We start from the raw sequence: 16,105 nt of genomic DNA, 5'->3' as shown, positions 1-16,105 counted from the left end.
ATAGCCCTAGCTGTGTTCAAATTATTTCTGAGGAACCACAGATATGCCTTATAAGTTTATCATAATACTTGGATCATAGAAGAAAAACATCACTGATAATATAGTTTAAATTTGTAAGGTGGAAAAGGATGTTTAACAAACATTCTTCTTAATGCACTTACTTGTTTAAATTTTTTAAATTTATTGATTATTTTAGTGAGAGAGAAAGGGAGGGAAAGAGAGAGACAGAAATATTGATCTGTTCTTGTATGTACCCTGACCGGGGATTGAACCAACAAACTCTGCACTTTGGGAAGATGCTCAACCAACTGAACTATCTGGCCAGGGCAATGTACTTACTCTTGATTAATAAATCTTTATAACTGGGGTGCAAGCCGATCAGACAATTGGACATGTCAATATTCTGCCTCGGCAAGGAGTCTTAACACTTCCTCTTCGACAACACAGAAAATCACACTATACCAACTAGTGCATCTCAGGAACAGACAGTGCCTTCCAGAAAGGGAAAGGAGTTCACAGCACCACCCAGTGGACAATCCACTCTTCCCAAACCACACCTTTGGGGAGCTGAAGTGTCCCCCATCCTATTGTTCAGAATGAAGCAGACACCAACTGAAATCATGACCAGAGGTTCACATCTAAATAACTTAGGAACCAAGAATGTAATTTTTATGTGGCACCAGAGGAGACAGAGGCATTCTGGAGAGGATTGTACTCTGCTAACTGGGGACTGTGGAATAGTCCCTTGTTCGCACTGTCCTAGTTTATAAAATGCAGAGGAGGAACTGGGTAGTCTCTAAAGTGCCTCTGAGCTCTAAGAGTCTAACAAAGCTAAATCAATGACTCTAGAAAACAAATATGATGCAACAGAATTGCACTGCTTGCAAAAGGAACATATGCCACATTAAAAGATCCTTACTGGGCGTTTCTGCTGGCTTTATCACTGTGTTTATGGAATCCATTCTCACTGCATTCCTGATTAAAGTAGGACAGATGGTGATGGCTTTAAGTAATGTGTTCATTACCAGATTTCATACCACTAATGGCTATTTACTGGTGAGTAGAAAATGACTCCTTCTCGGGGGCACCCGCGACCAGGGCAGTATTTATCAACCTGTGTTGTGGATGTTCATCTTTCATTTTCATTTCCTTCTTGAACTCACGTCTTTTTCCTATTTGTACAAAAGTCTCAGCGCCCCATTCCCTCATTCTGAGACCAGTCTACACCCCAGAAGCCCCTCATCACAGCCTCTACTCTCTGTGCCCCCTTAAACCAAGATGCTGCTGCCCGCTTTGCTTCTTAAAGTTCGATTTATTTGCATGTTTGTTTTTACAAACATAAAGTAGCTTTAAACTAAATATCTTCAAAGAACAGCACCAACAACTCGTGCACATTGCCCTTCCACTTCACTTCCCCTGCCCCTGCCTCCCAGGCATCCCGGTCCGACGAATTCCACTCTAAGAAGTCACAGAACTACTATTTTGGAAAGTAACTGCAGGGTTTTGCTCAACCATGGGACCTCTCGTCCATTCACTCTGTCACAGAGCTCCTAGAGACAGCCCAGCGTGATGAGTCGATATCAAACAAAACAAAAGCTAGGTCCTGACTTCTCAGACATGTCTGCCAGTATCTGAGCTACTTCATCTTTAACCTGGGTACGTCTCCTGTCTTCAGTAGGGGTGTCGCATTTTAAAGGAGTCCTAGGAGAACAAATGCAAGGAGATCTAGAGAGTTCCTTACATCCTACACAGCCCAGATATACTACATTGTAATCTTCACAGACTATATCTGGTTCATTCACAAGTAAATAGCCAGCCTCTAGCTCTGCCTGGTGCTCAGATATTTGTAGAATAAAGTTGAGTAAACATATCCCAGAATTCTGACATGAACTCATTGAATACAGATTTCCTGTGATTTCTAGGAAATAGAAAGAATAGTCCATTGTTCTCCTTTTGTTAACTTTCAGGGACTAACAGCTGGCCACTAAACCTTCCCCAGTGTCACTGGGTTTGAGGTGGTTGCAAGTCTAAATTTAAAGGTCAAACTGGTTAATCAAGTTGTTCGTTTAAACAACTCTATTTGCATTCCGAAATTGTCTTTCTTTCCTAAAGTAGCAAGCATTGTTTGTACTATCATAGTTTGTTAAGCTATTTATTGCATGATAAATATTCTAACACTATAAAATATTCATCCGAATATTACAATATGTCCAAAACATCATAATTATACACTGTCACACTTGGACCAACCAGCTGCTTGAGGACATACCAGGCCAGTGATTCTGGCTAAAGTATAACACTTGGTGACCCACTGTACAACACAGTTGTGGCTGTATATGATTATTATTACATTCAGTTAAGTTGGGGCTTATTTAATTTTTGTGATTTCCTCTTAGGACCTTCATTAAGATTACAAATTCAGCCAAGTACACAGTGTTATAAATTGGACTCTTAGGATGTATTTAAAAATTGAGTGAAGTCCCTTTGCCAAGAAATGTGACTATTGAAATGGGACACTTTGTAAGTGGCATTTCTAAAATGGCATCAACTCGGGCAGACTTATAAAATTAGGCTGAGAAGAACTGAGGCAAATCAGAGAATTCATAAAATAAATATAAAAATTCATGAGAAAATATTTACAAGAAGTCAAAGCTTATTTTCTTATCTATTCTCAAGTCAGTTTCAGAGATGCTGATTTTGCTACAAAAATACAGTGTATCTTGGTTTGTCTGCATTCTAAATTTTAAGGCATGCATAATTAAATTTAGGTGCTCAGTTTTTGTATCTATTTGGAGTACCAGCTACTTAATGAAATATTGCATGTAACTTTGAATATATTTCTCTTCTATTATTGCTTTGAAAGTTCCCATTTGTATAGAATGCCTTTTCTCAGTGTGAACAGCACCTGTCCTAGCGCCGTTAAGAGTTTTACAAACCTAAAATGGATGTGGGTGGCCAAAGATTGGGACACTTGGTTGACTCTAATACATAAACATGCTATGATTATGGGGACCCATCACTATATTACTACTAGTAATAGATAGACTTTGTAATCCTTTTCACTGATGCCATTCACGGCTTCCCCTGATTCTTCTAAGACAGTGGTCCCCAACCTTTTTTGGGCCACAGACCAGTTTAATGTCAGAAAATATTTTCACGGACCGGCCTTTAGGGTGGGATGGATAAATGTATCACATGACCGAGATAAGCATCAAGAGTAAGTCTTAGACCAGGAGTCCCCAAACCTTTTACACAGGGGGCCAGTTCACTGTCCCTCAGATCGTTGGAGGGCCGGACTATAAAAAAAACTATGAACAAATCCCTGTGCACAATGCACATATCTTATTTTAAAGTAAAAAAACAAAATGGGAACAAATACAATATTTAAAATAAAGAACAAGTAAATTTAAATCAACAAACTGACCCGTATTTCAATGGGAACTATGCTCCTCTCACTGACCACCAATGAAAGAGGTGCCCCTTCCGGAAGTGCGGCGGGGGCCGGATAAATGGCCTGAGGGGGCTGCATGCGGCCCGCGGGCCGTAGTTTGGGGACCCCTGTCTTAGACGGATGTAACAGAGGGAATCTGGTCATTTTTAAAAAATTTTTAAAACATTGTTCAGACTTAAATATAAATAAAACGGAAATAATGTAAGTTATTTATTCTTTCTCTATGAACGGGTACCAAATGGCCCATGGACTGGTACCGGTCCATGGCCCAGGGGTTGGGGACCACTGCTCTAAGTCATTCATTTACTAGAGGGAGAAAGATGACATCAGTATTTGTAGAGACGTCAATCCCTAATAGTGCAGATTATAGCAAATGTATAAGGGAAGAAACATCATTGAGTGCTTCCTAAAGTCTTTCTTAGGAGTTACAAAGAGCACTCCTACTTAATGTTATCTTATTTATTTTAGTATTATTTCTTAAACTGTAGGAAGAAATCCCTCTTAGTCTCCCGCCCTTACCTGTTCCATTCTCTGTACAAGGTTCTCCAATGTTGTGATTTGATTATGCTTTTCTTCAAGTTTTTCAGCAACTTGATTCAGATTTTCAACCTGTTGTTTCAATTCCTGTTCTTTTTCAAGTTTGTTAACCTTTGGTCAGAAAAACAGTTGTCAGACTATTAATTTATTAAACCTATATTGATACTATCTTCTTCTATAACTTTCTGAGTAAACAAAAAAATTAAAAATTCACATTTGTTTAGAATTCCCTTTTGAGTTTAGTGTTTCCTTCCAAATAAACACCACCAAACCATAATACATAAATTTGATTCCCGGAATGTTTACATTTGTTACCATAAAGCACACTATCTGAACAGGTATGAGAAAAAGAGACACAAATTTAAGAAAAGCAAAATTTTTTACTTTTTCTCAACAAAACTTGCTGAGAACAACAATAAAGTCTTACGTGTTTTAAAAAATGTTTTCTTTTTTAATCCAACAGGGTCACGAAAGCAGAATGACCTCCGCTGTGCCTGGGCACACAGCAGGTGGGCTGAAGACCGGAGGAGCGCAGTCTTCCCCTGGCAGCCCCGGCCGCACACGCTGGGCGTGCTCCAGCTTGACTTTTACTGACACGCACACTCACATCCGCGTGTGTGTTTGATAGAATTTGAGAGTTCACAGTTAAAAAAATAGTGTCTGGCTTCCCTTAAAAACACCAGGTGGGCATTCCTGCCAGGCATCTCCAGCCTGGGCTGAGCAGGGACGTGCGCACTCCGGGTCCTGCAGGTCACCGCTCACGGAGCACCGGGGTCCACACCAGCCTGCCATTTCACTAGACTCTCTCTCTGCACCCTGCCTGCCCTGAGGTGGCGACCAGCACCTCCACACACTGCAGCACGAAAGCATGCTACCTCCCAGGGGACTCCCTGCTGCGCTCCTCAGTGTTCCCCTGGGGTCTGCGCTGGCAGAGGTCCGCGCCCAACACCAGAATCAATGAATGAGCTTACCCATTTGACAAACACACACACCACATGTGTGCATGCACGTGCTCGCGTGTGTGCGCGCGCACGCACGTGCACACACACACCATGTATTTTTTTCCTATCCAGTCCTAGAATACATTCTTCAGATAAACTTTTATTGGCCCTAGAATATATACTTCAAATTTAAAAAGAAACAAAAATGTGTGTGTGTCTAAGACACACCCACACATATATCTACTTAATGTTTTTATATTTTTAATTTATATAAAAATATATATAAATTTAAAATACAAAATATATAATTTTTATATGTTTTAAAGTATACCATATATACACATACACATAGGTTTTTTGTGTGTTTAACCTGAGAAAATGTGTTCTAGGATCAAAACCATTCTGAAACCATTTATCTAGCCTGCCTCTTCCACTTTAGACACCAGGAAGTCTAAGTGCAGCAGGGCAGAATGACTCCCCCGTGGTCTGCTCCTTAGCCCAAGGCAGAACCAGAAGAGAAGAGAGGTCACTGGCCAGGGTTGCCTAGGACAGCCCTGATTTCTAGGCAGGTGGCGGAGTCTCCCTGCCACCTATGCTCCGCAGGGCTCTGGCAAGGGTGGTAACATGTCTGGGTGCCGGCTAATCAGCGGTCGGGGGCAGATGGGCACGGAGCAGCTCGCTGCCCTTCCCCGTGGTCGCCAATCGCATGGCCATGGCTTGTTTCACATCTCACTTCTTAAAAAGAGGCCCATGAACAACAGGGCTCAGTTCTCCAGGGGACAAGTGGCTAGTTCAGTACCTGGAGTGAGTGCTGACTGTCCTCATGCTTCTTTCTAGCCTCTTCAGACTGAGTTTGGTGGATTTCAAATAACCTCTGGGCCACATTTCTCAGAGTTGCTGCCCCTGCTTCTCTGGAGGCTTCCAACTAGGAGGGGAAAAAATGGTCCTTACGCATGGTTGACATTTACAATGAAAAGGGTTTAAGGAAGAACACTTTGACAGGCACTTATAAACACAAAGGCTGTGACTGTCCTTCACAAACAATGGATGGGAGAAAAGACTCTATCTACAGCAGTAAGAGAAACATGTAAAACAAGAAGCCCCTGTTTAATGAGGTTGCCACGCAGGCCGATTGGCCAAACCAGAGCCCCACGCACAACAGTGCCCTGCGTGTAGAGCCTGCACCCTTCACAGAGGGCCAGGGTGCCTGCCAGCTTACACTCGGATTTGCAAGCCTTTTATCATCGAAATCTATGACACTACTAAGAGATTATTTTCCTGAAATACCAGTGATGGAAATAGGCAAGATTAGAGTATGAATGGCAATAAAGCTATAGTGTCATGCATCTTTCAAGAATTTAACCTGGCCCTGGCCGGTTGGCTCAGCGGTGGAGCGTCGGCCTGGCGTGTGGGGGACCCGGGTTCGATTCCCAGCCAGGGCGCATAGGAGAGGCGCCCATTTGCTTCTCCACCCCCCACCCCCTTCTTCCTCTCTGTCTCTCTCTTCCCCTCCTGCAGCCGGGGCTCCATTGGAGCAGGGATGGCCCGGGCGCTGGGGATGGCTCCTTGGCCTCTGCCCCAGGCACTAGAGTGGCTCGCAGCAGAGCGATGCCCCGGAGGGGCAGAGCATCGCCCCCTGGTGGGCAGAGCATCGCCCCTGGTGGGCGTGCCAGGTGGATCCCGGTCGGGCGCATGCGGGAGTCTGACTGTCTCTCCCCGTTTCCAGCTTCAGAAAAATACAAAAAAAAATAATAATAAATAAATAAATAAAAGAATTTAACCTAAAGAAATAATCAAGGATGTCTGCAAAGATGTACCTACCCAGATAGTCACTGCAGAACTAACTGTACATATAAATAAATATATTTACATATATTATATTGTATATATCATGTATATTATATGTATTATATAATGTACATATATGTATATATAATATATAATTGTACATATATAATAAGAAAATATAAAGCATCCAATAAATTAATGAAACAAAATAATAAGATATTTGACTATAAATGCCTGGATTAATATTTATTGAATATGTGAAGACTTTTAAAATTTATTGTAAGAACACTTCACATGAGACCAACCTGTTAAATTTTCCATGTCCAACACAGTATTAACTTGAGGCACGTTATACCACAGATCTCTAGAAATTATCCATCTGGCACAACTGAAACATTTTGTAAGGCCTTTTTAATAATAAAAGTAGGATCCCAAATAAGACAATGAGATTTAATTGAGGACATGTCCAGCGCCCCTCTACGTATGTGAGCGTGTGTGGGGGTCCATAGATGTGTGTGGATGTCTGCTTCCCGGAGCCACAGGGAACCCTACTGGCTCACAGGCCAACACAAAATACAAAGTTCAAGATAGCTCTTTATGGTCATACCTTGATTTTCAATACTTCATTCTCTTTGTTCATTTCTAAAAGCTGTAGGTCCTTGCCTTTCATTCTTTCCATGAGCAGGTTCAGATCACAACACGTGGGGTCCATTTGAGACTCGGGGCCATTTTGGATGTGTCGGCAGCACTGAAATGAGCAAACATGAAAATCATCAACTTGACCTTTCCTTTTATCTACAAGCTCTGACGACCATAATGATCACTTTCTAGTGCTTACATCATGGGAGGTTCACATCGGCACAGATACATCTGAGTCTCAAATATCAATAGGGATTTCTAGATGAAGCAGCCGGCGTCTCTGTTTGCTTACATTTAAATAGACTCTTCGGGGGATGACGTCAGAGTAATGGCGGAGTAGGAAGCGATACTGATAAATCTCCCCCAAAACTCAACAAGATCTTCAACCAGAAACAGAAAAACCTATACTTGGAGCCTCCAGATGCTTCGCAATACACCCAAAGATGCCATTAAGGAAGAGAAAATCGAATATCATGGATACAAAAGAAAGAGAGGTAACACAGCTAGATGAGGAAAAATCTATGGAGAAAAAATTTAATATATTGGAAACTTTGGAGTTAAACAACAGAGAATTTAAAATAGAAATCCTAAAAATACTCAGAGATATATAAGAAACACAGGCTACCTAATTGCCTAATTAGGTAGCTCAGAAAACAACTCAATGAACACAAAGAATATATTTCCAAGGAAATTGAAACTATAAAAACAAATCAAACAGAGATTAAAAACTCAATTCACAAGCTGAAAAACGAGGTAATAAGCTTAGGTAATAGAACAGGCCTGACAGAAGGTAGGATTAGTGAAATAGAAGGCAAGCAACTTGAGGCACAACAGAGAGAAGAAGAAAGAGACTCAAAAATGAAAAAAAATGAGTTAGCCCTACAGGAATTATCTGACTCCATCAAAAAGAATAACATAAGAATAATAGGTATATTAGAGGGAGAAGAGAGCGAAAATGGAATTGAGAACATAAACAAATAATAGATGAGAACTTCCCAAGCCTGTGGAAAGAACTAAAACCTCAAATTCAAGAAGCAAACAGAACTCTGAGTTTTCTTAACCCCAACAAACCTACTCCAAGGCACATCATAATGAAATTGGCACAAACCAACGGCAAAGAAAAAATTCTCAAGGCAGCCAGGGAAAAGAAGAATACAACATATAAAGGAAGGCCCATTAGATTATCATCAGATTTCTCAGCAGAAACTCTACAAGCTAGAAGAGAGTGGACCCCAATATTTAAAGTCCTGAAAGAGAGGAACTTTCAGCCACGAATACTATACCCATCAAAGCTATCCTTCAAATATGAAGGAGAAATAAAAACATTCACAGATACAGAAAAGATGAGGGAATTTATCATCAGAAAACCCCCACTCCAGGAATTACTAAAGGGGGTTCTCCAATCAGATACAAAGAACAAAAAAAAACAGAGCCACAAGTAAAAGCTCCAAGAAGAACACAATAAAACCAAATTTAAACTGTGACAACAACAAAAAGAAAGAGGGGGAGAAGATGGAGATTAACAGTAGCAAAGGACGATGGAGTGCAAAAGTCCTCACAAAATAGTTCACTACAATGAACAGGGTAAGGACCCTTTTCATTACTCAAAGGTAACCACCATTGAAAAAACTACCACAGAAGCACATGAGATAAAAAAGGTAGCAACAGAGGAAAGATGTATGGAATACAACCAAATAAAAACAAAAGATAGAAAAATGAAAGAGAAGGATCAAACAAGACACAAAACTAACAGAAAACAAGATATAAAATGGCGATAGGGAACTCACAAGTATCAATAATTACACTAAATGTAAACGGATTAAACTCACCAATAAAAAGGCACAGAGTAGCAGAATGGATTAAAAAAGAAAATCCAACTGTATGCTGCCTACAGGAAACTCATCTAAGTAACAAGGATAAAAACAAATTCAAAGTGAAAGGCTGGAAAACAATACTCCAAGCAAATAACATCCAAAAAAAAGCAGGTGTAGCAATACTCATATCTGATAATGCTGACTACAAGACAGGAAAAGTACTCAGAGATAAAAATGGCCATTTCATAATGGCTAAGGGGACACTGAATCAAGAAGACATAACAATTCTTAATATATATGCACCAAACCAAGGAGCAACAAAATATATAAGACAGCTACTTATTGATCTTAAAACAAAAACTGACAAAAATACAATCATACTTGGAGACCTCAATACACCGCTGACGGCTCTAGATCGGTCATCCAAACAGAGAATCAACAAAGACATAGTGGCCTTAAACAAAACACTAGAGCACCTGGATATGATAGACATCTATAGGACATTGCATCCCAAAGTGACTGAGTATACATTTTTCTCCAGTGTACATGGATCATTCTCAAGAATTGACCATATGTTGGGCCACAAAAACAACATCAGCAAATTCAGAAAAATTGAAGTTGTACCAAGCATATTTTCTGATCATAAAGCCTTGAAACTAGAATTCAACTGCAAAAAAGAGGAAAAAAATCCCACAAAAATGTGGAAACTAAACAACATACTTTTAAAAAATGAATGGGTCAAAGAAGAAATAAGTGCAGAGATCAAAAGATATATACAGACTAATGAAAATGACAATACGACATATCAGAATCTATGAGATGCAGCAAAAGCAGTGATAAGAGGGAAGTTCATATCACTTCAGGCATATATGAACAAACAAGAGAGAGCCCAAGTGAACCACTTAACTTCCCACCTTAAGGAACTAGAAAAAGAAGAACAAAGACAACCCAAAACTAGCCGAAGAAAGGAGATAATAAAAATCAGAGCAGAAATAAATGAATTAGAGAACAGAAAAACTATAGAAAAAATTAATAGAACAAGGAGCTGGTTCTTTGAAAACATCAACAAAATTGACAAACCCTTGGCAAGACTTACCAAGGAAAAAAGAGAAAGAACTCATATAAACAAAATCCAAAATGAAAGAGGGGAAATCACCACGGACACCGTAGGTATACAAAGAATTATTGTAGAATACTATGAAAAACTTTATGCCACTAAATTCAACAACCTAGAAGAAATGGATAAATTCCTAGAAAAATACAACCTTCCTAGACTGAGTCAAGAAGAAGCAGAAAGCCTAAATAGACCTATCAGTAGAGAAGAAATAGAAAAAACCATTAAAAACCTCCCCAAAAATAAAAGTCCAGGCCCTGACGGCTATACCAGCGAATTTTATCAAACATTCAAAGAAGACTTCGTTCCTATTCTACTCAAAGTCTTCCAAAAAATTGAAGAAGAAGCAATACTTCCAAACACATTTTATGAGGCCAACATAACCCTCATACCAAAACCAGGCAAGGATGGCACAAAAAAAGAAAACTACAGACCAATATCTCTAATGAATACAGATGCTAAAATACTAAACAAAATACTAGCAAATCGAATACAACAACATATTAAAAAAATAATACATCATGATCAAGTGGGATTCATCCCAGAATCTCAAGGATGGTTCAACATACGTAAAACGGTTAACGTAATACACCATATCAACAAAACAAAGAACAAAAACCACATGATCTTATCAATAGACGCAGAAAAGGCTTTTGATAAAATACAACACAATTTTATGTTTAAGACTCTCAACAAAATGGGTATAGAAGGAAAATATCTCAACATGATAAAGGCCATATATGATAAACCATCAGCTAACATCATATTAAATGGCACTAAACTGAAGGCTTTCCCCCTTAAATCAGGAACAAGACAGGGTTGTCCACTCTCTCCACTCTTATTTAATGTGGTACTAGAGGTTCTCGCCACAGCAAACAGAAAAGACAAAGAAATAAAAGGCATCCATATCAGAAAAGAAGAAGTAAAGGTATCACTTTTTGCAGATGATATGATCCTATACATCGAAAACCCCAAAGAATCCACAAAAAGACTACTAGAAACAATAAGCCAATACAGTAAGGTCACAGGATACAAAATTAACATACAGAAGTCAATAGCCTTTCTATATGCCAACAATGAAACAATTCAGAACGAACTCAAAAGAATAATCCCCTTCACGATTGCAACAAAAAAAATAAAATACTTAGGAATAAACATAACAAAGAATGTAAAGGACTTATATAATGAAAACTATAAACCATTTTTAAGGGAAATTGAAAAAGATATAATGAGATGGAAGAATATACCTTGTTCTTGGCTAGGAAGAATAAATATAATCAAGATGGCTATATTACCCAAAGCAATATACAAATTTAATGCAATTCCCATCAAACTTCCAATGACGTTTTTTAAAGAAATAGAGCAAAAAATCATCAGATTTATATGGAACTATAAAAAACCCCGAATAGCCAAAGCAATCCTAAAGAAAAAGAATGAAGCTGGAGGCATTACAATACCTGACTTCAAACTCTATTATAGGGCCACGACAATCAAAACAGCATGGTATTGGCAGAAAAATAGACACTCAGACCAAGGGAACAGAATAGAAAGTCCAGAAATAAAACCACATATATATAGTCAAATAATTTTTGATAAAGGGGCCAAGAACACACAATGGAGAAAAGAAAGCCTCTTCAATAAATGGTGCTGGGAAAACTGGAAAGCCACATGCAAAAGAATGAAACTGGACTACAGTCTCTCCCCCTGTACAAAAATTAACTCAAAATGGATCAAAGATCTAAACATAAGACCTGAAACAATTAAGTACATAGAAGAAGACATAGGTACTCAACTCATGGACCTGGGTTTTAAAGAGCATTTTATGAATTTGACTCCAATGGCAAGAGAAGTGAAGGCAAAAATTAATGAATGGGACTACATCAGACTAAGAAGTTTTTGCTCAGCAAGAGAAACTGATAACAAAATAAACAGAAAGCCAACTAAATGGGAAATGATATTTTCAAACAACAGCTCAGATAAGGGCCTAATATCCAAAATATACAAAGAACTCATAAAACTCAACAACAAACAAACAATCCCATAAAAAAATGGGAAGAGGATATGAACAGACACTTCTCCCAGGAAGAAATACAAATGGCCAACAGATATATGAAAAGATGCTCATCTTCTTTAGCTATTAGAGAAATGCAAATCAAAATGGTAATGAGATACCACCTCACACCTGTTCGATTAGCTATTATTAGCAAGACAGGTAATAGCAAATGTTGGAGAGGCTGTGGAGAAAAAGGAACCCTCATCCACTGTTGGTGGGAATGTAAAGTAGTACAACCATTATGGAAGAAAGTATGGTGGTTCCTCAAAAAACTGAAAATAGAACTACCTTATGACCCAGCAATCCCTCTACTGGGTATATACCCCCAAAACTCAGAAACATTGATACGTAAAGACACGTGCAGCCCCATGTTTATTGCAGCATTGTTCACAGTGGCCAGGACATGGAAACAACCAAAAAGCCCGTCAATAGATGACTGGATAAAGAAGATGTGGCACATATACACTATGGAATACTACTCAGCCATAAGAAATGATGACATCGGAACATTTACAGCAAAATGGTGGGATCTTGATAACATGATACGAAGCGAAATAAGTAAATCAGAAAAAACCAGGAACTGCATTATTCCATACGTAGGTGGGACATAAAAGTGAAACTGAGAGACATTGATAAGGGTGTGGTGGTTACGGGGGGGAGGGGGGAATGGGAGAGGGAAAGGGGGAGGTGGAGGGGCACAGAGAGAACAAGATAGAGGGTGACGGAGGACAATCTGACTTTGGGTGATGGGTATGCAACATGATTGAACGACAAGATACCCTGGACTTGTTATCTTTGAATATATGTATCCTGATTTATTGATGTCACCTCATTAAAAAAATAAAATTATTTAAAAAAATAATAATAATCAGCAATACGGACAGAGCAATTATAGTATTCATCTCTGAGATAACTACTGTGGAAAAAATAAAAGTAAAATACTAATAAATAAAAATTTTAATATAAATAAAACTATTAAAAAATAAATAAATAAAAAAATAAATAGACTCTTCAATTTAAAAAAGGCAGAAGTACCTCTTTTATGGCTTTGACATTCCCTACAGTTTTCAATATACCATTAAGTCCTTCTTAGGAAACAATCTCTACAAGGCCATTTAAAACATTTAAAAAAATCTGAGTTATAGACATAAAAGTATTTTGGTTACATTGCATTAAAACTAATCAGACATAATAGTTATAATACAAAATATTCAGTTCTCAGCGATGCTTTGTTGTAATCACCCTTTTAAATTCCTAATCAGAGATGTCAGCACTGAATGTCGCTGCCAGTGTAACCCTACATAAACTCTGGCTCATTTTATGCACTTGGAGCCTAAAATAAGTCCCACATGGGATCAAGGACGTATGGAAGTAAAAAGGAAACTTGAAACCATCTAACTCAACCACGCCCATTTTCCAGATATGAGAACAGAGGGACAGAGCTGAATTTACACACCACGTGTGTGGGACAGCTCAGTATACAGCCTAGATCACCCACCCTGTGCTCTTTCTGCTCTTCCAGAGTTCTCCAAGACAGACTGAGGAATTATTATGCGATTATATATATACTATAATTATAGCAACTTTTATTTATTAAGCACCTACTACGTGTCAGTATATCTTTCAGATGTTTTATACACACTCTTTGGTCTGAATATTCCAAACACTAGAAGGTATTATATCCATTATATAAATGAGGAAAGTGAAGATTAGAGAGCTTAACTAACAAACCTAAGGTTATGCCCCACAATGACTGCCAGAACCAGGATTAGAATCCCAGTTCGTTCAACAGCAAAGCCTGTATGTCTTCTCTAGTACCATAGATAGACTACATTTATAGGAACAAAAGGTAAAAGGAATGTAGGGAATATTAATAATATAGCTATCACAATTCTGTCATGGATTTATTTTTTTCTACTTGTGAACATAGTGCATATTCTCACTTTCCATATACACAGTAAGCATTATTTTCTTCTTTAATTTATTAAGAGTAAGACTATCTGATGAAAGAACTCCTGTAGAAGGTAGGTAACTGGCAGTGGCAGGTAACTACGCAGGTCGTAGATGCATGCCTTTGAAACTTGAACGTGCAAAGCAATCACGTGGTGGATCTGGGTACCCTGCAGGTTCTGATTCAGGAGGGCAAGGGCGGAGCTCTAGATGCTTCCTTCCTAACCAGCTCTCTGATGCTGCAGATGCTGCTGGGACTGCGGTCCATACCTTGGGAGCAGTAATTCACACAGGGCGAAATGCTCAGCCTCTCTGACTCTATGTTGTTTAAGCCTGCTTTGTTCCCATGACCTTCAGGTTAATAGCTTTTTCATATCGACATGCTGATCATTAGAGGGATTCTGCTTGTAGCTTGAGTTTTACAGAAAAAAAAAAAAAAGCCCCTTACCAGAAGGTGATTCTCCTAAGGAGATAAGGGAGGTGTGTACAAAATAATGATTGCTTATCAAAGATTTGCAGGAACCTTGTGACCTGATGCACATCGACTAGAGTTAATAGAGCAAGAATAAAGACGTTTCACAACCTTCCCTGGACCCTTGCTGGTGCCCAGATGTCTGTAGTCATCAATCACCTCTTTCCAATTTCCCTTTCACCTGACGTAAAAGAAGCCTGAACTCTGTACATTCTGAAGATGGATTTGAGGTACCGTTAGTTCTTCCCCCTTCTCAGTTGGTGCCATCTCCATCAATAAACTACTCTTTACTCTAAACTCTGATGTTTTGACTCTGGTTCTGTACCAGCATTGCCCTAGGTCGTTACAGTTAAATCTCTACTATGACATTCCACAGATACGAAGGGAAGGGGCTGATGTTTTGATACTCGGTTGGTCTGCTAACCTGTGGCTTGAGATGGCTGAACAGAGACATGGGCAACACAGTTCTTCTCCATTCCTAAGAAGCTACTTCTATCAAAATCCTCAAAACTTCCCCATTGTTATAGCCAGTGATCAATGTTCAGTCCTCAGTTTATTTGACCATATGGTCCCACACCTTTTTCTGAAACAAACTCTTTTCCTTGTCTTCAGTATCTCCATTCTCTCCTATCTTTCCTCCAAATCCACTAACCTCTCTTCTCAGTCTCCTGTGATGATTCTTCCCTTTGTTCCCAGCAGCAAAATGTTGGCAGTCTCAGGACTCAGAGCTTAGGTTTCCTCTCATGTCTCGCCACACTCACATGCTCGTTGATCTCCTGCAGTTTCGGGAGTTTCAGTCCCATCCCGAAACTCCCTGCTGGGAGGTCTAGCCTGCAGCTTGGACCTCCCAGCGCCGAACAACCTTTACCCTCACCTCCAGAGTCGGGTAGCCAGCCGCCCACTAGAAACCTCCACATGGACGTCCCATCGTCAACTCAACGTAGCTAAAACTGTTTTTTTGTGTTTTTTCATCATTCACAAACATCTTTTTAAACTTTCAGTTTCAGAACACTTAGTTTAAGAAAATAAAGTTAGTTATGTTAGTTTAGGGGGTCAAGGGTGATAAAGAAGGCCATGTGTATGCATCACACACTGTCTTTGGCATTCTCTGTGACCCTACTGCATAGTGGCTAATGCTGGCATTCAGGACGCGCACTCACTCGGCTTAGATGAGAGTTAAATTGTTGTAGTCCAGACAAGGCTAAGACACACTGTTCAGCCTTCTTCTTTTTTTTTTCTTTCTTTTTTTTTTCTTTTTTTTTTCTGAGACAGAGAGAGAGAGAGAGAAAATGATAGATAGGGACAAACAGACAGAAGGAAAGAGAGATGAGAAGCATAAATTCTTC

The 16,105-nt window shown here is 39.3% G+C and overlaps 1 protein-coding gene across 5 annotated transcripts in view; it reads right to left on the bottom strand.

The window, feature by feature from the left end:
* Positions 1-16,105, bottom strand: part of CCDC68 (coiled-coil domain containing 68) — a 48,696-nt gene that overhangs the window by 16,702 nt on the left and 15,889 nt on the right. For all 5 annotated transcript variants that reach the window (XR_010727517.1, XM_066247173.1, XM_066247174.1 and 2 more), the window contains exons 6-8: positions 7,325-7,465; positions 5,729-5,854; positions 3,971-4,099 (exon numbers count right to left, since the gene is read on the bottom strand). Coding sequence is in view for 4 of the 5 variants with exons in the window: in XM_066247173.1 (XP_066103270.1) it covers positions 3,971-4,099; positions 5,729-5,854; positions 7,325-7,465 (396 nt within the window). In the remaining variant the exon portion in view is untranslated. The remainder of the gene's footprint in view (positions 1-3,970; positions 4,100-5,728; positions 5,855-7,324; positions 7,466-16,105) is intronic.

Source organism: Saccopteryx bilineata, chromosome 11, assembly GCF_036850765.1.
Source record: "Saccopteryx bilineata isolate mSacBil1 chromosome 11, mSacBil1_pri_phased_curated, whole genome shotgun sequence".
NCBI classification, from domain to species: Eukaryota; Metazoa; Chordata; class Mammalia; order Chiroptera; family Emballonuridae; genus Saccopteryx; species Saccopteryx bilineata.
Note: the sequence above shows the minus strand (reverse complement) of the source record. Positions and strands in the feature narration are given on the sequence as shown.